The 24502-nt window shown below is 42.0% G+C and overlaps 1 protein-coding gene across 3 annotated transcripts in view; it reads left to right on the forward strand.

Annotated features, from left to right (window-relative positions):
* pde7a (phosphodiesterase 7A) overlaps positions 1 to 24502 on the forward strand; it is a 34103-nt gene that overhangs the window by 2195 nt on the left and 7406 nt on the right. Inside the window, exons 2-3 of one of the 3 annotated variants that reach the window (XM_036521321.1) lie at positions 20184 to 20244; positions 23804 to 23893. In XM_036521321.1, the coding sequence (XP_036377214.1) occupies positions 20184 to 20244; positions 23804 to 23893 (151 nt within the window). The remainder of the gene's footprint in view (positions 1 to 20183; positions 20245 to 23803; positions 23894 to 24502) is intronic. The other 2 variants (XM_036521322.1, XM_036521323.1) reach the window with 2 other exon arrangements.

Consider the following 24502-nt stretch of genomic DNA (forward strand, 5'->3'; position numbering starts at 1 on the left):
TTAAGGTGCCATCGATGTTCCTCCCAGCCCATATCTGAATCCAGCGCAGTACACAAATACAACTATTCAGACCATAAACATTTCAGAGTAGGCCCTACAGAGAGGATTTACTCCAAAACAAGTGGTATGGTAACCTGCTAAGTCTTTTGCTGCTTGCAGACTTGCGATGGATACTATTGAAAATATTCTGTTTTACAGTACAACACAAGCGCAAAACCATACAGAGTCAACAATATTAGAAGTACTGCATGACAAAGTTCCAAAGGTTGGCCAGGCAAGGTACAGCCAAGCAGGTAAAGCTAATGAGTTTTTTTTTTTTTTTTTTTTTTTTTAATTTTATTTTATAGCTTAGTAGGAGTTTTTGTCATGAGAAGTTCCTTTAGAGGGGAAGTGATTCAAGTTTCCTCTGTTGGCCCTTTCACAAAAGCTTACATGCAAATTTAAGGTTGATTTTTGTGCTAGGTACACATTTCTGTTTTAACGGCACAACCTTTTTCATAATACACTACTTTGTATTTTTTGAAATGTCGCCATTGTTTAATAACTTTGTTGTCTTACATTTACAGAAAGCACATTAGTGTGGTTGGTATAGTCACACTGGTCGTAGACAGTTAGTGGAGAAAATGTTAATTTGCAGCTTTCCTTGGAGAAAAATGTAGATGTAGTCAAGTATGTGTAGAAAGTCTTAAGTGGCAATGTACTCACTATCTGTAATGCAACTTTGAACATGCATATTACTTTCAGTGCATGCCAGATGCTAGTTTTGGTATAAATTGCAATTTCTTGCCAGACTGTGTGTTGTAAATATTTAGTATAGAAGGATAGGAGGGACTGAATCTGTCAGCAGTTTTTGTGAACTCTGTCATGTACCATTTCAGTGATCCAAAAACCCAGCTGGTAATCTAAAGGTTGAACAACCTTAGAAATGTGTGCCAAAAGCATTCCTGAATTGTTCTGAGTTGAATTTTTTCACAGTGCTAAGTTTGTTTACGAGGTCTGTTATCTGTATACAGAATCAGTTAAGCAATGCTCTGCAATTTTAGCATTGCTTAAGTATAGATTTTTTAGAAGCTCTACAGTTGTGTTCTGTAAAGGCTATTACTATGGCTTTAATGTGCAAAAGCTACTCATGGGTGCATGTGTCTATTTTCACTGGTACTGGAAATGTCAGTTTTCCCCAAGAAAAAAGGTAAAAGCATGGCACATTGTGTGAAAGGGTTCAGCTCTATTGTGTAAAAACATAGGATATTTATGATGACAAAAATTGATCTGTATGTATTTATGCTTTATATTTTTTTAAACCTAAAGCTCTCAGATTGCAGGGACTTCTGTCTAGGTCAGAATATATGCAGGTTCAGCATATATGCAGAATATTCAGAATGAACATATAAATGATCTGGATGGTTTCACAAGAGAGTTTAGCTGCACCAGTGAACGGCCAGTCAAGGCTGTTGCAGATTAGGTCCTCTGTGTTTTCAGTCGTTCATTTGCATGCGCGTCTAAGCCAAGTGCATGAAAGGTGCAGTCACATGCTTGACTTGATAAATGACAGCCTTAATTTGGTGGCAAAAGCAATCTGGATGAACTAATTGCTGTTACAAGTTGATATATTTTCTTTCGGATGCAAAAGATACTGCTGTCTTTATTGTAGATAAAGAGGGACCTTGTGCTGGAAACCGCATCCATGGGATGCACTCGGCGAATGACGTTCCAGTGGAATCAATTACCCAAAGGTTTAAATCTTCACTAATCTGTAAGAGATAGCCGTCTTGCGTCTGTTTAAGCTAATGGAGATAGGCCAGGAGAGCTTATCACTTTAAAGTGCTGTGAAGGATCCACTGTAGTCGTGTCATAAACCTGAAAACCAAATAAATCCCTGACGTTACTTGACGTACACCCTCTCTGCCTACCCTGTCTCAGAATGTATAACTGAAGTAGGCCATATGACCCTTATTCAGCCTTTCAGTGAACATTTAGACTTGGACCATCAGAACATTGCAATGTACCCAGAAGTTGAACACCTGATTTACCAGTTTGGGATTATATATTTTTCACTGTAAAGAAAAATCTATTGGCCACAGCTAACGCCTCTTGCCGAGAGCGTTCCACTCATGGTCCTATTACTCTACAGCCAAAATGTTGACGGAATGTGTGGAGACTTCAGACTTTGACCTTTGAGGGCAGGTATGATCTTGTTTTCTGACTGGAGAGCTCCATGCCAACCAGTGTTTCCTTTTCAAGTGGTGTACTGTAAAGTAGTCGTGTCCCTATTTGGTTGCTCACGTATACCCTTCTCTAATCACAGCTTTGTAAGACAACTTTGGTGTGAGATCTCATCTTTTCTTTTTTTTTTTGATCTAGAGAATTTTTTGCTTTCTCTGAACACTTGAAATGTAAAGCTGCCAACAGTGTTGCCACATGGGGTGCCTCGTGAGTTTCAGATGAAATTCACTTATGGAGACTGAATGCTGCATAAGCAACAGAAGCTGCTCTTTGTCACAGCAGAGGGTGGGTTCGAGCAGGCCTCCCTGCCCCTTCCATAGGGGAGTACTGCTTGGGAGAGGTCATGGCGATGGTGGAGGTCGTTATTGAACTTTCGATGAGCGGGCTGTTCTCGAGCACCACACCGTGACGAGGCCTCACAAAGCGGCTGCTTTGGAGGAAGCCTCATAAAGAGGGCCATGACAGTGAGGACATTGGATCAGAAAGCTGTAAAAACAAAAGCGTTCATGTATTCCATGTTCTGATCTTGTTTGCCTTTTGTTCCCCCATGGAGAACCAGATTTTAATTGAAGCTGCCATTATCTGGTGTGATGTGGCATGTCTCTACACACAACGTAGCTGTCCTCACTTGTACAGTTGTGCAGCCATGACTTGTGGAACACTGGGTCAGTAGGCACATTTGAATCTTTTCTGTTTTCTACAAGTATCATGGTATAAACAATGGTAGTAAAATATGATGGAATCTAGGTTGACATTAATGACTGTTAAAGATTTTAATCTTCTTCTTGACTCTTTTTGATTATAATTGCCTGTTCTTCATAGTTGATGTTTGTTTTCAGTCACCTGAGTAAACAAGGCCATGTTACATTGCATTGCATTATTGTCATTTAGCAGACGCTCTTATCCAGGGTGAATTACATGGGCTACAGTTCTTCTATATGTTATCCGTTTATGCAACTGGATTTTTACTGAGGCGATTGTGGGTCAGGTTAGGTACCTCGCCCAAGGGTACAACAGCATTGCTCCAGTGGGGAAATGAACCAGCAACCTTTTGGTTAGAAGCCCAACTCGTTACCACCATGCTACACTGCTGCCCCGTGTTCAAATAGTAAGATGAGTATTGATAAAAAGGCTCAGAAATCATCAGATGCAAATGAACGGTTGAGGACAAAGACGCGTAGCAGGCTGAGTGCTACTCTTGAGACGTGAAGACCTCCACGACTGGCCTCGTCCCAACTCACACGCGCGCGCACTTGCACGCATTCACAGAAACACTTCGCCGCAGAAAACGACACTTCCCGTTAACACAGCGCCGCCTCACGCGCAGCCATAAATTGCCGTTGTAACTGAATGGCCGCCTTCCATTTTCCATGTGGCTCCACAGTGCTGTTGTGTTTGTGGGAGCTGAGACTTGCTACTGTTGCGGTGGGAGGCAGTTGAACATGTGCTTTGGCTCCGGGGGCAGTGGTTTGGCGAGTTGCCCACATCACAGATGGTCAGAGTTTCAGGCCCTCTCTGTTTCTTTCTCCCATTTTTTTCCTCAAACGCAAGGTTTTTTAAATTTTTTTTTATTTGTATTGAGGATATTTTTTTCTTAAAATAAGTGCAAAAACAATCTTCTGTGTCTGAGAAAACTGGGAGTGGTGGAGACCAAGTGAAAATGGGAGTCACAGAAGGTTCTTCCCTGAATGCATTATGGTTTTCTTAAAGCAGAATAACAGCTAAACTACATGCAAGATCAAATATTTCTAAAGACTTTGATTTTGAGATACATCTTATAAAAGAGTTAGATGATCATTTTTGTGGTGCATACTTTTATGAGAGTGTGAATGGAAACCCTTTGAGTCCCTAATCTGTAACCTTTCTGGTTTCCGGTTTCCTATTTGTGCTGCACTAGCACCTCAGAACTTTTGAACACTTAATTCAAACCAAAACCTGATTACCACAATGATATGGTTAATTGTTCAAAATACTTTCAGGCTCTATCTGCAGGTGCATCAGGTGCATTTTCTGAGGCTTTCCTGTTACAGGATCACATGTGAGCTTATCTTCTGCATTACACAGAAGAACGGTCACTGCTGTGCGTTTGATCAGAGATGCATACGTGGTGCATACAAGATAAAATATTAGTTTTAAACAATGCTAATGACAACCTTAAGTATAATTGTAGATTATAGAAAGGGGCTGATGTTTCTCGTCTCCTTTGCTTTGACCACTCTGGGGCTAAAGGCTAAATGTGAGCGTGAGTTCAGAAACAGGCAGTGTGAGTTCAGAAAAAGGCAGCAAAACGAGGAATGTAAGTGAGAAGATGAACTACAGGGTAAAATATACTTTTGACTCACTTGTGTTCAACCGTTATTAGTCCCTCATCAAGCTGAGCTGCTGTTCATAGGTTACTTATAAAATAATGTCACTCGTATTTAAAATGCGTCATTTCAGTGCTGTACAACTGTATTAAAAATGTTCAATACTGCTGTACCCCAGTAATCCCATAAGATGCAAATTTCAAGCTGCCATACGTAATTGTCAGGAACTGGTGAATTTTGTATACGTATGTGCTTTTTTAACTTAAAAAAATTTTTTGTTCTTTTTAAATAAAAATTTATTGGTCTAATACCATTCCTGCTTTTTCTGCAGGTCTGGAAAGCAGGAAAGCAGCAGTGTCTGGAAAGGGTTTCGATAATGGGTAGTGCAAGGGTAGCTCTCATTGTAGGGTGAAGCTGCCTCATGTAGGCCCCTGTGCCGTGCCCCCTGATGATCAGGGTAAAGCGGCAGGACCTTCTCTATGCAGTTTGTTATTTAGCCCAAATGCTGCAGTGTGGAGTTATCCGTGGGGTGGCAGAAGCCTCAGGGCATGAGGGACGGTGCACTGCAACAGTTTCCCGCTGAGTTCGGGCATGCACTAAAGCTGGAGCATTCAGAACGGAAATTAGATTGCCTTTCAGCATTTCCGTATTTGGTGGCCATTTTCTTTTTGTTCTCATTACATGGTCTGGGGACCAGTAAGTGCCATATGCAACCAAAGCACCAGGCACCTCTACATTGCCAGTGTGATTAACTCTGATTGTGCCTATGACTTCTTTAACATTCCCACACAATGGAGGGTTGGGGTGCTTTTCTGGTCTAAGGTAGACCACAACACCAAAGGAATTTACCCTTCTGTCTGTGGATTCTGCACCCATTCTTCCTTTGACACGCTGCTCTCCAATTTCACAGATCTAATGGTGACAGATGCTTCCCAGGAGAGCACTTTCCCTCATTCAGACATGCATGTTAAAGATGCACAAAGCACCAATGATGTCATTCTTTTAAGTGCTCGCATTCCTGCCATTCTGGATACAATGTACCGTGGGTGTACAGTCATGATTCGGTGTGATCCAATCAGAGTAATTTTTTCCCCCTCCTCACTTTTCTTTCTTATTTAAAATGATGTTACTGAAGAACATGGCAGCATGCAAGGGGCATTCATTGTGGTAAATACAGGCGGTCCCTGCTTTAATGACCTGCATTCCTGGAAAGCCGGCATAGACATGCATAGTCGGGAATTGAATCCTGTTTTCACATAGACACAGTGTTTTAAGCGGGGCTACGCTTGTGGGCATAGGCTAGAAAGCCAGTTTTCACAAAAAGTCAAATATGGAATTCAAATAAACCATAAGAGTGTTTAATATTTAATATTGTTTAAATATCTTTAGAAGTATTTGTATGAATACTCACTCAAAGTATGAACATATATTTTCAGTATTTTTACAATTGTACTGTGTCATAGTTCAGTAATGACAGGACACTGAGAACTGCAAAATGCAAATTGCTGTCTTCTGACTTTCACCTGAGAGGACAAGTGAGACTGTGCACACAAATGATAAAATAAATCAATCCTGAGCTCCCCCTCACAGGTTCACTGAATGTAAAACACAAACTAATAAAAGATGACACAACACCATGAAACGGACATCCCCAATTTCTTAAAAATTTTCATAATTTTTTCTATTCACTGCTTTCTTGCCCATCATTCTCACTTCCCAGCCTCTCTCTCTCATCATAACTTCTGATTTTATATCTAAATGCCATTAATGGGAATTAAACGGGATTGTCATAATGTGGAACTTTTTGTATATTGAAATGATATGAGTGCTGCTAAGTTTTGAATGGCTTTGTGCAATCTGTTAATATGAACGGGCACCTCATTGTCATAAACATGCAGTCCCCAAACATTAAGCAATGTCTGAGCAAAGCTTTCTTTACTGCTTGCTTGAGTCTGACGATGTTTCATGATCTCTTTCATCTCATTTCTGCATGCTGGTTACCTAGCCCTTTCGAGGGGTGTTAATTTTAAGTGTATTTCTTTTAGGCCAGGTTACCTTTAAGTGAAAGGTGTTAAAGTGCATCGGGTAGGCTGGGGTTAGCTGAGTAGCTAGTTTATGTTTATAGGAGAGCTGTGGCGGTTAAAACAGTAGGCCCTTTGTGCAGGGAGTCTGTTTACAGAGCTGAATCTTTACCGAGCTGTGATAAGGTTGCTTTTGATACAGGGTGTTGTTGGATTGACGTAGTTGCAGGATGTGGTAAGAATGCTGAAGGAGCTGTTCACTGGTTCACGTTTCACAACCTGCTTGTGTAACCCCTGCAGCGCCGGTGTGTAGAAATAATGTTTCAGCCTAAAACAGAAAAACTGCCCCAATAAGCACGCCCCACCTCCTCTCACCGTGGATGCCTTGTCTTTTTTTTTTTTTTTTATTATTTTTTTTCTTCTTTGGTGCAGTTGTTCGGTTTTGTTGTCAAAGTGATGAGTTGACCCCCCCCCCCCCTCCCCCTAATGGCTGCAGCGACGCATGGTGAGCGTGGGTAAGCTGTGCAGACACGAAGCCGCATCCAGTGTTCTGCGACGTGCATGTCGCAGGGCTTCATTTTGGTGTGCACGTTTGTAAATTTTGTACCCTTTCAAACCTTTTTTTTTGTGTTTTTGTTAATATCAAAATTACAAAGTAAGGCTACCAGTGAATGCTTTTAGACAAACCTGAGTTTGAGTTCTATTCAAAGTTGGATGTCAGTCAAGTTGATGGTAGATGAAGGTGATTGTGGTATTGAAACAAGTTTTTAGTTGATTCATTAATGCCTACCAGTAAGTGTTTATCACTACCCTCCATAATATTTTGTATCTGTGTATTATTTTTAAGAAGTGCAGCCTTTACATTCTTGCTTATGGTGCACTTCACTACAGACTTTGTCAAACTCCTGCTTTATGTCGGGTTATGGGGGGTAACTCACCTTATAAGCCAAGGCTTGGGTTTGCTGTTGAAGAAAACCCAGGCCTTACAGCCCTTGATGACGGCCCACCAAAATTCTGATGTCATTAAACTGTCAAATCTGGTTTATGAGTATATTACTGAGTCTGTTTGTCTTGATAAGATTTCATTTAGATTTATTCCTAAAAACCCTTTAAAATGTTTTTATTACTTAATTTTATGGCTCTCTTCTTGATCATAAAAGGCGCCAGTAGGTGTTGTAAGTCATTTCTGACAATGCGGTGGTGCTTTGCATTGGATTTTTTTAAGGTCCGAGACGAGTGCGTCCATCCTATCGGCCTGTTGAAGCTATACCCCATCTCAAGAGTGGAATTGGTTTATGGGGCCTTTAATGGCCTGCAGTTTAGTGTCTGTCTGTAAGAGAGCGTTTGCAAGCAGACCTGATCTGCAGGTTTACGTTTAGCAGTGGAGGCCTCATATATGTAAAATGGGTAGTTTTGTGCAGTGCACTTTCAGGAATGTGCAGCCCCGCGTGCCACATTTCACAGCAAAGTGTCATAATTCGCGCCGAGCCTTTGAATTTAGGAAGCAGTGGTGAACAGTTTTACTTTAATCTCTGTGAGTTTAGAAACAAGATGCGTATTGCGGGCACGCAGGGGTTTGCGGGGGAGAATGAGTTTGCAGGCCTCTCCTGTTTACCCTGGTTGTTCTCTGGAGTCTCTTCTCATCCCTGACTGTGCTTGGGGAACAGAAACTTCACTTGAGCCACCGGCATTTCAGCTTGAGTAAGATCAGAGCAGTTTCGCCCGAGCCTTCTTGGAACTGATCTGGAATTTAATCGCAATGCTGTGGGCGATGACTGTCGGGACTTTACACACCGAGTGGCACCTGCACTCTGGAAGGTGGTGATGGTGGTCACATAGGCAGGCCTGTGGCATTCACGTGTCACTTCTAGAATCCCGTTTGAGGTTCTGAGGTTGAAATGACATCACACGAGGCCTTGGTGTAATTTGGGGAAGTTCAGGGTGTGAACAGCTTGTTGATTTAATCGTTTCTCTCCTAATACCAGCACTTCTTGAACTGGTTATGCAATGCAGTATTTTTCCACATTTCATACATTACAAACACTTTTTCTTCTGCTGCCACAAATACTTGCACCACATTCTCCGCAGCGCACCTCACCATAGTGTTACTAAGCTAGTCCCTGTTTTTATGATGTGATTTGACTGATTGTGTTTTATTTGCCAAGCTTCGGGCATTTTATTCAGTTACAGAGCAATTAAAATGACATTTTATACCCTTATAAAAGCACATTGAAAGCAATTTCATTTCCAAATTAAACTTCAGCAGTAAAGTCTGAGGAATGGCATGTTTTCAGAACTAGTGAATGGAAGCAGAGCTCAGTCCTCCCAATACATTTTAAACCAGAGGTGGCCGACCATACCACTTGTGGCACGTTCATTTCAGTTCCTGCTTCCCCCTGCTCCCCCTGAAGGCTTGGCCAGGCGCTGAACTGCCACATGTCATTTTGTGCTGATTCACAGGACAGAGCTCCCTCATTGCCAGAGTGAATCCAAAATGTGGACTTTAGAGTCATAGTGACTTGCGCATGTAACAATTTGCGTGCTTACAAATACCTCACATTAATGTATGCAATCGTATATGTGGCATGGGACAGGTTTTTGTAATGTTGACTTTAGTTCATATGTGTGCTTGCTTTTGCTGTGAATGGAGGAAGCAGCCCTGGAAAGAGACATGTCCCTCAGTGACCCACTGAAGAAGTTACTGCAATGGCAGTGAATGGCAGCCACAATGTCTTGCCACTACAAGGCCAAAAGTGTAGCCACATCCGTTGAACAAGTGTCTGCGCAAGTTGTTATCAAGAGGACTGCTTTTGATAAGTTAACTTCTGATGCTTGTAATTCTCTGATTGTTGCAACAGAAATTGCTGAATGACTCAATGCGGTCAACACAGCTGATTAATCATGAAAGTAAGTCACACAAGACTTTGATTTCTTCTAAATTATGGTTCGTTTTTTTCCCTTGACAGTTCAGTGTGTATGCAGACTTGCTTTGTGCAGTGGGAAATGCATCAAGTGCCATGAATGCATTTGCCTCCATCCTTCATAGGTAAAGCTGTAACATTTTTATGCCTCAATACAATACAAAGGTGCAAGTGCAAAGAAATATTAAGGTTTCAGACAACTAAAGCTAAAGGCTAGCAGTAAGGCCAAAAACTCTAAAGCTTCCTGGTCACGATGCATTAAAGGGAAGGCCTCAGGGAGAGGGCTACACATGGAACGCCATAAATGTGCTCTAAAGATAATATACTCTGATGGAGGAAGACAGAGTTTACAGATTATTAGAATGGATAATTAAGTATGACGCAGTTTAAAAAAAAAAAAAAAAAAAAAACTCCCCCCGGTGGTGGAGTGAGACACTGACACAAGGGACGCCACTCTCCTTGCCAGTGTGCTTCCCGATAGCTGTCCGGGCTTGAAGTAGGTGGCGTTTCTTAAATGAATGGGCACGCAAGCATAAGCCACTGCACAAGACGCACATTGCACATTGTGTTTAAAATGACAGGGTACATGAAGCGGGCCACCCTCCCCTTCAACCACAGCCACGTTACGAGCAGCCTACTTTTGCTTACTGAAATTTCATAGCAGGTTTCATTGTGTTCACCCCTTATTCCTCTGCCTGTGTGAGTTTGCGTAGGATTTGAATATTTGTTGAGCTGTTTTTGTTCTTTGTGCCATGTTAACACATTTTAAAGTATCCCTTCCTTTTCAGATATTACAGATCAGTTTAGGTTAAACTTATAGTGCTTGTTTGGTTGCTCAGGACACTTGCTCTCTCTCAAGCATTCTGAACTCAATTTTAGATTGTTAACTACGCCTTGGGAGGGTTTTAGGACTTGAATGTGATAAACTGCAGGGTGACCTTTTGATGGGTTTAGGGGTGTGTATTGAGTGGCTTCTACAATGAATGTTGGTCAGTTAAAAAGCTGACTCTCACAGTTCTCTGAAGTGTGACTGTACTGTAGGCATGATGAATTCAGTGTTATTTATAGTTGGTTATCAAGTGTTTGCATTGGTTTGCATGTCCCGTAATGTAGCCATGTTGATGTCTACATGCTGCATGAAAAAATGTACTGAACAAACCTCTAGAAATCCACTCTTTGTCCTGGGTGTGCTAACATGATGTTGAGATGATGGCAGTAACCTGGAAGACTTAGTTATTTTGTGGTTGGTTCTTGGAGTCGTTTGGCTAGTTCAGGATTGCTTGCAATCCATTTGCAAATTTTCGTGGGAAGCGAGGAATTGTTTGAGATATGTTTGTTATATTTTGTCGCTGTCGGACAGAAACCTTGTATGTCTAAAACCATTACTTTTCAAGTAATGAAAAAAACCCTGTGTTTTTAAAATAATTGAACAACCGCATCGTCAAAGTTGGTGTTGTGTCAGATACTTGCATGTGTCATTATATTATTAATATTTTACCAAAATCAAGCTCAAATGAGGGTTTTTGACCAGCGAATGTCAAGATACGCGTTTTGTCCGTCATTTATTATCATTAGAACAGCTGCATATGAGGCAGTAAGTGAATTGCTTTACGTTATCATCAACTTACAGGTTACAAAGTTTATTGTAGCTATGTGTGCGCTCGGTTTTCCCTGTCATTGAATACATTTGGCCAAAATTTCTTTTTATAAAAGATTAAGTGCTATGAACAGGCTATTGAAGATAGCATTGGCTATGACTACATGGCAAATGCTAGACTAAACTGCACTCCAACCTACCGTGGTTTGCCTGTACTCTTTTCCACTCCCACATTTCAGGCCTCAAATACGTAAAACATTAACCTTTATAGACTTAGTGTTTCTTGCGTAAAGAAAACGCTGTACTTATTCAAACAGCCAGTTCTTTATTTAGCCATGCATTGCAGCTCTTGCATTGCAAACAATCAGAGACTGTCTCCAAACAACTGCCTACTACTGCTGTGTATTCTTCTACAGTATAGCTAGCTTCTATACTTCATTTATCATCGCCGTTTCAATAATGGACATTAATAACTGAGTTTTCTAATAAGTATTACTTTCGATGAAGTAGGGATTGATCTAGCTAGCGAGATAAAGGCTGTGAATAATCTGATAATTTCTTGTCATATCACTAGCTAGCTTCACTAGTCTCCTCAGCAAACACTTCCACCTATAATCACAATGTTAACATCAGAGCTAAATTTGATAAACAGGTACACGGCATCGTTTTAACTGAGTTTGCATCTTAGGGCTAATTTGAAAGCAGTTTATTGAGCTGTTTGCCTCAGATGAAATTGCCTCATCACAGCTCTGCTGTGTGCAGCACTTGCACTTCATTCAAGATGAAGGCGGGGTGGAGCTATGAGGTTTTTCCGACAGTTTGAGGATCCAATGGAGTTTAGATTTAGTCACAAGCTCTTTTTAAAACTTTTCATTGGTTAAATATTTGTAAAACCCACAGACAGACATAAAGGGTTACCTATAGCATTGATTTATGGAGATGCGAGGTTTCCACCCGACAGCGATGATTTGCAACAATAATACTGATACAGGACCCAAGCCATGTCTAGAAGTCTTGCAGCAGTGTAGAATCTCATTTGTATTCAGAAATACAGCACTACTAGGTTTATTTCCCTTTTGTCAAAGTCATTTGAATGTAAGGAGGTGTTCCGTTGAAACTGTCCCTCAGAAACCGATTTTGTTATAGTTAAAATGCACCACACTCAAAGCAAAAATTATGTGTTTGAAATGTGAGGTGCAAGTGTGGTATTCTGTAGGTCCTACCTTGAGGAGAGGGGCTGTTTATTTGCCAAATAAGAGGAGACAGGTTTACAGAATGGTCTGTGCACACGTGACAAATGTAATTCAAAGTAAGGTTGCATTCACTTTTTTAGTTTTTAAAAGTGCCTTCCTACAGGAGACCAAGTGAGGCATTGGAAAATGGCTCCCCACTAAAAAAGCATTGCAGCATTGTCCCTATTTGTGCACTGCCCTGTGACTCCCTGTGGATAAGGAAGAAGACAGTTCTGGTCTGTGTGACCGAAGTCCCAGGGAGGATTGTGTGCTTGGGGAAATGGGACAAGCGTGGACAAGGCCCTTTTTTTCCCCCAGATCTTCTCTCTGTAACGCCGTATTATGATCACCGCATCCGCAGGCAGGCTAGTCCTGTTTTTTTTTTTTTTTTGTTCTGGGCTGTGAGTGTGACCGCGAAGAGCAAGTTTGCAGAGTGTGCTTGCTGCACGTGGCAGATATGTGACTGAGCGCGGCTGAGGCGCCAGGGTCATGTTGACACGTACGTCAGCGGTGGGGGGAGGGGGGCGGGGGGTGCGAGTCCCCTCGCTGTCAGCTGCTGCCCCTCGCTCATCCTCGACGGCACTCTGTGGGACAGGCTTGTTCTGCAAGGTATTTCTCCCTCGTCGAAGGACATACGGTAAGAGGTGAAGTATGCGGTCCGATATCACTTTGTTAAGAACTTGAAGCCCCGCGCAGTTGTTCTGTGACGTTCAGATGGACCGCAGCAGGGACTAGCACACAGTACCGCTTAAGCATATGTGGTATGCAGTGTGGATTTAGAAGGAGAAAAGCGCTCTGTGTTCTTGCAAAGCGCGGCTATGCACCTGAGCCAGTTTAACCTCAGTGCTTTGTTTTAATTTGCTTTTTGTACTTGTCGGCCTGTACAAGTGCTGTGTTCTGAGTTACTAAGCCCTGTACTACCTTGATGTCAGATTGCTGAGTGCAAAATGTTCTCGAGTAAAATATGTTTCCGAAAACAATGATCAAGTCCCCATGTATATGCAACCATGTTTACTGTTGCTGGGGTTTTCAGTCAGCCAGAATGGGGAACTTAAGCCCTCTCTAGAGTGAAGGTCTGAACTGGCCATTCCCAAATACTGCCTTAATTTAAAATCGTTCCCCGTCAGCACTCGCTGTCCTTCACCACAGTTAGTCAGGACAGTGTGTTCTCAATGTCCATCTCCCTGTTGGGACAGTTAGACTGCTTCTTGTCTGTGCCGACTTCACGCCCTCTGTGACACGGCGATAGTCCACTGCACCAGTGAAATAATTTACATAGCAATATGTGGAAGCAGGGCTTCCAGGCATTAGGCAGGATTCCTTCTGAAAGGTAGCCTTTTGAGGGACTGTGAGGCCCTGGATCTACAATTGGTGGCACTGTGGCTTTCATGAACATTCTGTTCCCTGCGCAGCCTCAGCGGAATTTGCTCTGCGTAAATCTGTAAAGGTGAAGTGGCTGTGTGCGATTTTTTATTTATTTATTTTTTCCCTTTCCTCTGAGGACCGCTGTATTTCGGCACAAACTATTATTACATGTTTAATGGGCACACACAGTCCGTCTGGGGTTATGGCCTATGCCGTCTAGTGCTTGTGGTCTCTTACACATGGCCACCAACCATCTACCCATAAGCCAGTGCTCAGTGCCCGTTCTTGGTTCTTGAAATTCAGCCCTGTATTGTCAGTTAACTCTTTCCTTCAGGAGCGGTAACTTAGCAATGGGCAGCAGTGACACAGTCCTTTGGTTTCAGGTCTAGAAGTTGTTTCGACTTGTGTGGAAAGCTTGCAGCGTTTGTCTTGCATTTTTGAATGCGGTGCCTGGACTGCTCATGGCTTTGTAGGGTGCCGGTGGAGGAGAGGAGAGGCGATTGTGTCTGCTCAGGTATGCAATGCGGTGTTTGAGCAGCTGGCCTGCCAGGAATTTGGCCGCTTTGAGGAGCACAAATGCAGAGTTCCCACTGCAGCGCTTTGAATTTCTGCACTGCGAGATTGCGGACGCGGTTCCTACGGTGCACTCATGTAACGGGCCTTGTGATGGGGGCTATTTCTGGCTTCGGGCCTTGGCAGATATCAGCTGTGATGTCAGCGCAGGTTGGGAGGCCTAATTTGGTCTGTGTGTCTTCAGGCGGGGGCAAGCCTCAGCCCTGTTTTATAACTAGCCTGTCCAAGGCTAGTGCCAAGACTGACAGGTGTGTCTAAAACCTTCGCTACTCTAATCTTATCCTGGATGACATGGCATGCAGTTAACACTCGGTGCGGATCGAGAGGATAATGCAATTTAAGTAAGAGCTTGAAAGTTGTAAACTGAGAGTTGTAAATATACGCATATGCACATGTGCGCCTACACAGGCACACACTAGCACATAGTTTCAAGCTAATTAGAATTTGGGCAATTGCTGTGAAAATCACAACTTCTTAAAATCAGTGACTGGACCCACTATTCCTGTTAGAACCTCAAATCAATCTGTGGCCATTATTTCAGTTCTTAACACTTTCTAAGTCTAGTTGGCTCCGGGTAACTCGTGTAAATAATAACAAAAAAAAATAAAAAATCTTGTATGGATTGGCCGTCTCTTGATCCGATGCCTGGTTGTAAACAAGCTGTGTGTCATAAAGTATTGTATCAGTTCATTTTCAATATAGCAAGAAGGCTTGCACACGTGTGCTGTTCCCCTTCCCTCCGCATGTATCACCGCGTCAGTGTGTTTGTGGGGTTGTTTGGCCGTTGCTACGGTGCCACAGGGCTGGGGTGAGGAAGGGGGGGGGGAGCTCGCTGTGGATCGAGTTTGGCACAGGGTTGTCCAGTGCATTCCCCCACACCGCCTGTCCCAGGAGTGCGCGGTCAGGTGACAGCACTTGGGCTAAGACAGCTGCACCAGGCTCTGCACACTTGATGTCTGGGCCTTGGGCTGCCCTCTGCCTGCCTGCTGCGATTTATCAGGCCCTGAGCTGCCACACACACATACACACACGAGCACACACACACACACACACACACACACACATACACACACATACATACACACGCACACGCAAACACTTACCCGCAGGGAAACGGAGACTATGGTCCTTGGTGCTGGGGCGGCCCAATGGGAATTGCTCTGATCTGGTCCTTGATTGTGGTTCTTATCAGGTGGATTTCCTCAAAGGTAGGGTGTTTGCCATTTCATGTGAATCCTATTGAGCCTTGCTCTGTATGGTCTCATTTTCACAGTTATGGATGGAAATCTAGTGCTTGCAGTCTGTTACACATGGACTTCATGTTCACATTTCAGATTGTATGTTGAAATTAATACATTCTGAATTCAATACTGTAAAGTACTGTGTTTACAAAACTATAGCACCGATTACTATATTTCCATCCATCTCTCCTGTGTGATGCTTTATTAGATATGATCACAGTGCTGACTGATGCAGTTGATTTATACTAAGCTAAATGTGTAGTTAATGTAATTCGGTGTTTTGAATGTTTAGTATGATACCATGTTGCTGCATGGCAAAGAATATGAATTTTCTGTACTTGGAAATACCCGTCAGTTGGCGAGACTTTGTTCATCACCTGTATTTTTTTAGTTGAGTGGGCTACAGTATGGCGAAAGCTTTATGTTTTTAACTGAATTAGCAGTTACTAAGCATTTAACGATAACAAAGTATAATTTGATCTTCTGCATGGTAGTCTTAAGTTTAAAAAGAAAAAAAAAAAAAGCAAGTCTGTACAGTGACTATTGTCCTGTGTTTCACGGGCGTTTTCAAACTGGACCAATGAAAGCTTTGAGACAAAAATTCCTACCTTTTTTAGCTGGCTCCACGGTAAAAGTGTTTGTGCCGTTTTGGAGCTGCGATTGTTTATGTATGTCCTAGTTAGTTCATCCGAATTACAGAGGAGTGGGAGGGTGGAGAGAGAAATGCCCTGACTGCATTGGTCTTTTTTGTGGATAAAGTTGTTGGCTGAGGTCTCCTGATAGGTGGATAAGTAAATGGTGAGAGGGAGAATTTGCCAGGGCTGTGAGGGGGGGGGTCGTGCGAGCTCCAGAGAGCGGCTCCCCTGCAAGCGTCCCGCTGGCCCGGTCCGCCCGACTTGTTGTGGTGTGTACGCTGTAACCCAATCCTCCGCTAATCAGAGGGGTCCCTGCAGACAGCCTTTTATACAGGCCCGGTCTGTTTCGCTTCATTTGGAGCCGAGCCTGGGGACCTGTCTGGCCAGGGCTACCTGGAACCCTGTCGGTTTTTTTTTTGTTTTGTTTTTTTTCTTCATCTGAAATGCAGCTGTAACGTTCCTATTTACCCACAACAGCAAAATCGGGCCTGACTCGTTTCAGAAGTGGACCACCCTCAGGTATGGACAAAAAAAAAAAGGGTGTTTTGGCTTTCGCGTTGCTGGTACATTTTGCTCTAATGATAAATGGCCCATGTTAAAATGGTACGATGTCCCTAGTGTTGTGGTGCCAAATGATACCGCTGCCTTACATATACATAGAGAACTGCCCCTATGGATGTCAAGGAGCGCTAAATGCTTTTACCACCAACATGTAGCACCTGCGTTAGGTACACCTGCCAGCACCAGAAAGCTTGCCATTCACTGGGCACAGCAGAGAAGAAATACTTAATTAAGAATATTAACTAAGGATGATTTTGTGACCAGGGTACAGTAAAAGGGAAAGATTTGGATTTTTTCCAGGACACCAGGGTTAACACATTTACTTCGTGCGATGAGTACAAGTGGGGTCTTAAGTGTGTGCCACACCTCAGATCTAAAGCAAAGTGTTGTGGCAGATGTTAGTTGTGACCTTTAAATTGAGCAGTTGAGTCTGATGCAGTTTTAAGTGTACGCATAATGATAATGGCTAGGCTGGCTAAAATGTACTGTCGGGCCCCTGGAAGTGATGTTCTCAACCAGCATACGATATGTAGCAGTGCCACTAGAGTCTCATCTGATTTGCAGCGAATCCCCACCATTTTCTGTTATTTAGAATATAACCTAATATGATTGTTATAAATTTTGCTGGCATTTAGAATGAAGATTTTGAGGTTTCCTCCTTGCTATGATATTGATAGTTTCACTGGTAGTTGTCAGTTGACACATTGGTGATAAAAGGCGGTAAAGTACAACAATTCTGAAATCAAACCCGGTGAAGGTATTTAGCAGGGCAACCCAGAGCACACACACACTCAAAAAGTCAGCGCCCTAATTTATAAAGGCAGGCTGCGTCCAGTCAGACGGCTTCCCTGAGTTGTTATCATCTGTCTCAGTTCCCCCTCCGAGCACCTTTTAAAGGTGCTTCGGGTGCCACATGTTGTAGCGCCATATGAGAAATGACAGCATATGCCCGTCCCAGCCCCAGAGACGCCAGGCCGCCTGTGTGGGGGCGCGGCGCGATGAGCCGCTCGTGACGCAGGCTGGCAGGCTGGCAGGCTGCACCGTGCCTCATGGCTGTGCGCTCGCGCCGGCGGGAGATGCCAGCACAGGCCTGTTGTTTTCGTCAAGCCCATACGGGCACGGCGAGGCGGCTCATCGTGCTACGCTCCGTCCCTGGTAGGAACCCGAATTACTCATACACCAAAACAAAACTGATGTCTGTAAACAGCGCGATTGTTGATGGTAAAATACTACCGAGTCTGTGGCTGGTGACTCAAGTTTACCAATTGGTTAAATATTGGCTTTGGATTGAAAGGGGGGGTGGTGAGGCTGGGCAATATAAGAAGTCACACAGGGGTTATCTGGGAGCACACTTCAAGGAAACTAGCCTCATGTTGACTCCATTGAGAATGGACACACCTTATTGGCAAGCTTCGACGAGCTGTTTATACAGAGGTAATGACTGCCCTGAAAGAGAGGTGCAGCCGAGACGGAGCGGTCAGACCATGCAGTAATTCACAAAGGCCTTAATTCCACACTGCACGCTCAATCTGAGTGGCACTGTGTCTGAGGGGATGGTCTTTGCCTGTTGAAGCGAGCGGAGCGTTGTGATGACACAGATTTTGTTTGCACTTTGCCCTGTGTTCATGTAAAGCAGGCAGACAATTTTATCTCGGCTCCTGATCACACTTTTGTGTAGCACTCTACCCTCAGGGCACCTATCCCATTCTGTGGTATGATGTGCATTGCTTGTTCTTCTAACTTCTCTTGATTTACTGGCTGAAGTCACACAATAGCAGGCTGTAAGCCATATATCATCGGACTCTGGTTCGTGGTGCTGAGACAAATTACTGTTTTTCTTTTTTTTCATGGGAAATGTTATGAATGTAGACAATGGAAGAGCAGTGAACAACTGTTTGTGGAATGTACAGTGACACCAGTGAAAGCTGAAACCTGAATTTCTTCAGTGCACATTTTAGAGCAAATTTTAACTCCTTGAAGCAGTGATTTTAACGATTTTGAAAACATTTTCACAATGATTGCATGAACATCCTAAATGATTTGTGGACTGTGCAAGCTGTTGTGTAAATAAGGTCTAAATCCAGCATTTTGTTTTTCAGTTTTGCATTGAACATCTTATGACTCATTTTTATTTTTGTTACCCTCTATTTAGGCTTCAGCTGGAAGCAAACTGTGGTTGTCCTCCTGTTTGAAGTATTTTAATTGAATTTTACTCGTTTAATAATAAAGTCCAAGTGTGATGTTTTTTATTTTTTATTTGGGGAAGAGTCTTTCTTGCATGCGTTGCATTGAGTTTTAAAGACCTACTACAGAACAAATGAAGCAAGCTGAAAAGTTGTTTTAAAGTGTTGTTGTTTTTCATTTTCGAGAGCTTAAAGACACTGGAGGGGAGGTTTGGGGCGGGGGGGGATGAGGGGGGGCAGGGTTGGTAATGGATAAAAATCAAGTATGCAAATTGTTTCAGCCAATTGACGTCATAGTCTGAATTTGATGCCATCTGGGGACACCCCAGCCAGCTCTGTGAATGCAGGCCTGGAGCGGGGCCAGTGTTTGCAGTTCGTGGCGAGCTGTGAAAGTGCAAGGCCTTTTCTCCGCTCTCTGCGGTGAACTCTCCAGGGGTGCCGGAGAGGAGGTGAGGAGGGCAGGGCCCCTGCAGGAGGGCTTTCGCCAGGTCTTTCATGTTCTCAGCCGCCAACTGCCAGAACCTGTGCAGAGCAGGCAGATGTGTGTGCGCACACAAAACTGCTCCCCTGGGAGAGGTGTATAGCGGCACATTTCTCCGCTGATGAGATAATGGACCAAATTTATTGGAGCCAGCTTAACAATACATGTATGTACACACACACACACACACACAATCATACTTCCACATCAGTTCTGCCAGCCTCTATGATAATAATTAATCCTGTGTCACTGTTCTGAAACTCAGTCTTTGCATCTTCATATTGCTGCAAATTTTTTTGCTGGGTTCAGACCATTTAAAATTACATGATAAAATAGGCCTTTTTGTTGGTTTGTGAAGTGACACCAGTGCCAAGTCAGTGATGCTCCTGTGAACAGAGGGAAACTGAGGCAACAATCGACATGTTCATCGCAGTCTGGTTTAATCTCAGTTTAAGGGAACGTTCCATCACTTTCAAAATTAATTTGTTGCGTGCTTTGTAAGCTTTGCAAGTAGTCTATACTTTGATTCTCTGTTCTTGTGTAATTGTCAAGCTGCTTTGTAACTTAACTGTTGCATGGAAACAGATTATGGGGAGAAATAAGACTTAATTAACTGTGTTATTGGATTTTGAAATGGACTTTTAAAGATTATCCTGTACTTTGCTTTAAAATACTGGAATAACTGTCATACATTTAATACTGTTTGAGGAGTACATGTAAGTATATTGACAGTTACAATTTTAAATTTGCTTATGATCACCTTTTGTAGTGTATTTGCATAAACAACCTAGCCTTGTATGTAGTGCTGTACAGAAAAGTACAATTTCATTTTCTTCCTCCTCAGAGACGTGGGGCAATCTCCTATGACAGTTCTGATCAAACCGCTCTCTACATTCGTATGCTAGGTAAGTACATCTCTGTCAATCATGTCGCCATGAAGGAACAGAAGTGTTGCTGTACAGACTTAAGAAATTTCAGAATGGCTGGGGCTTGGAGCATACTGAAACCCTAAGTCTGTGAATAGTTTCAGTTAAAGCTAAGAGATGCAAATCATTCATAAGTCAGCTATGGAGCATGTCACAAAACTGTCACATGTAGTGGCACAAAAATGAAGTGAAATATGCAGTCTTGCAGGTCATCTAAGATCCTTTGATAATCAGGGCCTTGCAGATGGCTTATGCAAGTGATGCAGAAATTGCTTTAAGAATCTACAGATACAAATTTTCCTTCATGTTTTTTTCTTTACATGCCGCATCCCTGCAATGCTTATTCCACATTACACTATTGCACCCAAGTCAGAACGGGTTCCAAGATTCCGTTTGCAGTATTTGCTTTCACAGATACTGTTTGCTTGCTTGAAAATGCCAGAAAGCACAGGAAATGATTAGCGACTAAATGGCTAAATGAAGAATGTCAGTAATGAAGCCCTTAGGACGATGCTGTCGTAACAACATGAGCAAGCCTCCCGGTTATATTAGGGCTTGCTTGCACAGGTGTAAGTGAATGATCAGCTGGTTAGTGGTCACTGCATTTCGAGAAGACAAAGAGAGATTTGATGTCACTGGGAATGCTGCATTTCCATTTTATTGCCCAGCCTTATGTTCTAACAGCCTTATTTCCATAAGTTCATCTGTACTTCCATTTGTCCAACTCCAGAACATGGTTCTGGTAACTTACCTCACACACCTTAGCACCCCACACCCCCACCCCACACTCCTGCTGCCTAGTGTATGTATACGAGCTGTGCTGGGCAAAAGTATGTTTATAAATTCAAAATTAGAGGGCAGTGAAAAAATTAGTGGGGGGGGGGGGGGGGGCATTTATCAGCATTAGAAAGGTAAAGGGAGACCGTTTTCAAAATGCCTTTTGTAATAGCCCCAAATTTTAAGTTCCATTTCAGGAAGACTGCTGATTATAAAATAATTGACACTTAAATTAACATTTTATTAATAAAATACTCTCTTTTCAAATATAAACTACATTGAAAAAATTCACTGAGTCGATCAAATTAAATTAATTAAATTAAACTTGACCTTAGTGTTCCATGGCCCTTTGCAGGAGCTGCGGTGTTGTGGAGAATTTCCTCATTCTAATAAAACAGTCAGTCTGTTTTTTGTAAGACTATCAGTTTAATAAACGTTTGCATCGGCAAGTTTTTGAAACTAGCCACTAGCAAGCTGTCTAAAGTGATGAAAGTGGTATAATAACTAATATGAAGACCACTGCTTTTAAAATTTTGTTTTGTAGCTAGATATCGTAATAAGGCAAACCAAGCAACAGGACTGGTTGCAACCATGTGCATGACAAATTTCAGAGATCCTAATTCTCATTCTGCATCTCATACAAACAATTTTATTAATAAACAAATGGATGACTCTGACAAAGGTCTCTTACACTGACACATTATTCTAGTAAACTGCACTTTACAAGAGATGTAGGGTTGTGGAGAATCGCCTCACTATATACTCATATGCTTTACCCCTGGACTTGGCTAACTGTTTGCAGACAACAATGATACAATCAACAATCAGCCGTCTTAGTACCAAGCTAATGGACTAGCTAATTTGACTCTCCAAATCATTAAATGTTAATAAAAGCAGTAAAGTGTGGGGAAGGTTTTACCTCAATTTTTAATGCTTTCTGATGTAGTTTTCTGTCTGCAAATGACATGGATGACTGAACAGGGTGGGACTAAGTGAGCAACAGCAGCAGCAATCTGTAGGCAAATTGCTTGATGAAGTGTCAGTAATCTTTTGATACTTTCATTAATGACCGACTGTAATAGATGCTGAGCTGAGGAATACTAAATTACTGTAAATGATCTGGATTATGAAAACTTGAAATTGATGTGTTCAAATTTTATTTCATTTCCTTTCATTTTTAATTTCATCTGATCCAAAGCCCATTTCATTATAGTTCACGACTTAAATTTTAAATCAAGAAATAAATAAATAAAATATATTGATTGATATCACACCAGCCTTCCTGCTGAAATATTGGTATGGGCCTTGAATAATCCAAAAGTCGACCTCTGAGAAAATAAAAAATAAATAAAAAAAACTAAAATACATTTTAAGTATTGTATAACAAATATCAAAAAATAAAAAATAAATATTGGGATCCTTACCTGTCAATGCCAATACAATGCCATTACAAAGCAAATATCACCTCACTTAAAACATTTCTTCCATGCATTCAATGAAATGTCTTGGTAGGCTATGATATAAAAGTCTGATGAAGCAGCTATACCTGATTGGATGAAGACAGCTGAAGTGCTGCTATATTCAGTGCATGTAAAATGACAGTAATGTAATGTGTGCGACTGTTGAAAACATGGGATAGGCGTGTGTGTTCTCCCTTGTTTCCATCAACACTCAACAGCTGTTATCCTTCAACTCTTAGCTCGTCAAAAGACATAGTAATACAATGCTTCCTGTAGGTTTACTCAACAGGTAACAAGGTTGTATCTGATATGTATATACATTTGTAGATAATGGGATTGTGCCTTTGTTGGGCAAATTATTTGTGGAGAAGTAGCATACTACAGTTGTGAATTTTTATAGCTGCTGATGGGGAAAAAAAACAATGTTATCTAAAAGGTACAACTGCGCTCAGACCGCTTCTTGCCTCATAAATGTCACACCTTATCTATTTATGCATGTCTTAATAACTTTGGTTTTGTGTTGAATGTCACCTGCATTGCATGCTTCCACAGATGTGTGGCACTCCTCTAAACGTTTCTGATCAGTGTATTGACCCACTACTTAAAATGCTGCACACTCAGTGTATGTGTTGTCATGTTAAAAAATGACCATATGTATATATGTATATATATATATGTATATATATATATGTGTGTATATATATATGTGTGTGTGTGTGTGTGTGTGTGTGTATATATATATATATATATATATATATATATATATATATATATATATATACATACACACACACTGTATTGTTGTATTAAATTGTAATTCACAGTTTTGGTATTTTGATAGGAGCTTGTGTAATATTCAAACAGCTGTTTTCAAGTAAGTAATGTGCTAGTGGGAAAGTTTCTAACTTTTAATGCACCCACAACCATCAGTAACTGACTTGCTGGAAGCTGCCATTATTTTTGTATTAGTCTCTGCAATTCTTCTGAACGCCTATGAGAGAGTTACTGAATGACTATTAACAACTGTGAGTAGTTGGCGCATTGACCAGCTTCATTGACGAGTCTGTGATTTACTTTCTTTTGGTTTTGTCTGAATGCAAAGCACAAGCTTTTCTTTGTTTTCCCGTCCCCTGCTAGTGTTAACTTGAATACTAATTGTGACTCTTGGCCCGGCACTGCATGCTCATCTGTTCCCAGTTCAGCTCTGCGTGCTGTCCTTCATTGCCAGGCAAATGCTGTCCTTAAATGAAAACGCTCTTTGTTGCCGATCTCTTGAGGACATTCTTGTTGGTGCCTTCTAGGAGATGTGAGAGTGAGAAGCCGAGTAGGCTTTGAACCAGAACGAAGAGGCTCTCATCCGTACCTGTCTGTCGATTTCCGAATTTTGCACTGTAAGTACAGACGACCTCTCGCTCCACTTGCTGATGCAAACAGTACAGACAATACGTGGTGTTCTTTTGCATCGTCCATATTCGTGTCATATCTCGCTCATCAATTTGGTGAGGAGGTTAAATCCTGCTTTGCAGAATGTGCATATCGATTAATCTTTCTGTTCTAACATTTGGAGCTTATGTGGCTGAAATGGATGTTTCTCAATATGAATAAATCATTATTTTCCATTTTTATTTATAGTTCACACTTAGCTTGAAGGCACTTGCTAAGCCAAAAGAGGCACTGTTACATACAATAGCTGGCAGAGGTTCCCAAGCTTATGCCTGCTTCTAGATGTGTTTTTCAGATGGAAATACAATAGGTTGTCTTGTTCACATGTGTGAATGTACAGTGTGATGTTTACTGGATATGAGAGATGATGGCACCAGATTTTCCTCATCTTGTTTGGAGCACTGTGCATCATCCTGGCTTCTAGGACACTACCATGTTTAGAACACTGCTGCCTCATAGAGCAACATTCTATAATTTGGAACTGCTGCAAATTAGTGAGCCGAGGTCTCCCATTTCTCCACTGTAACATTAGAAACTGTCCTCTGTACAGCACATGG

The sequence above is a fragment of the Megalops cyprinoides genome, chromosome 2 (assembly GCF_013368585.1).
Source record: "Megalops cyprinoides isolate fMegCyp1 chromosome 2, fMegCyp1.pri, whole genome shotgun sequence".
Lineage (NCBI taxonomy): Eukaryota > Metazoa > Chordata > Actinopteri > Elopiformes > Megalopidae > Megalops > Megalops cyprinoides.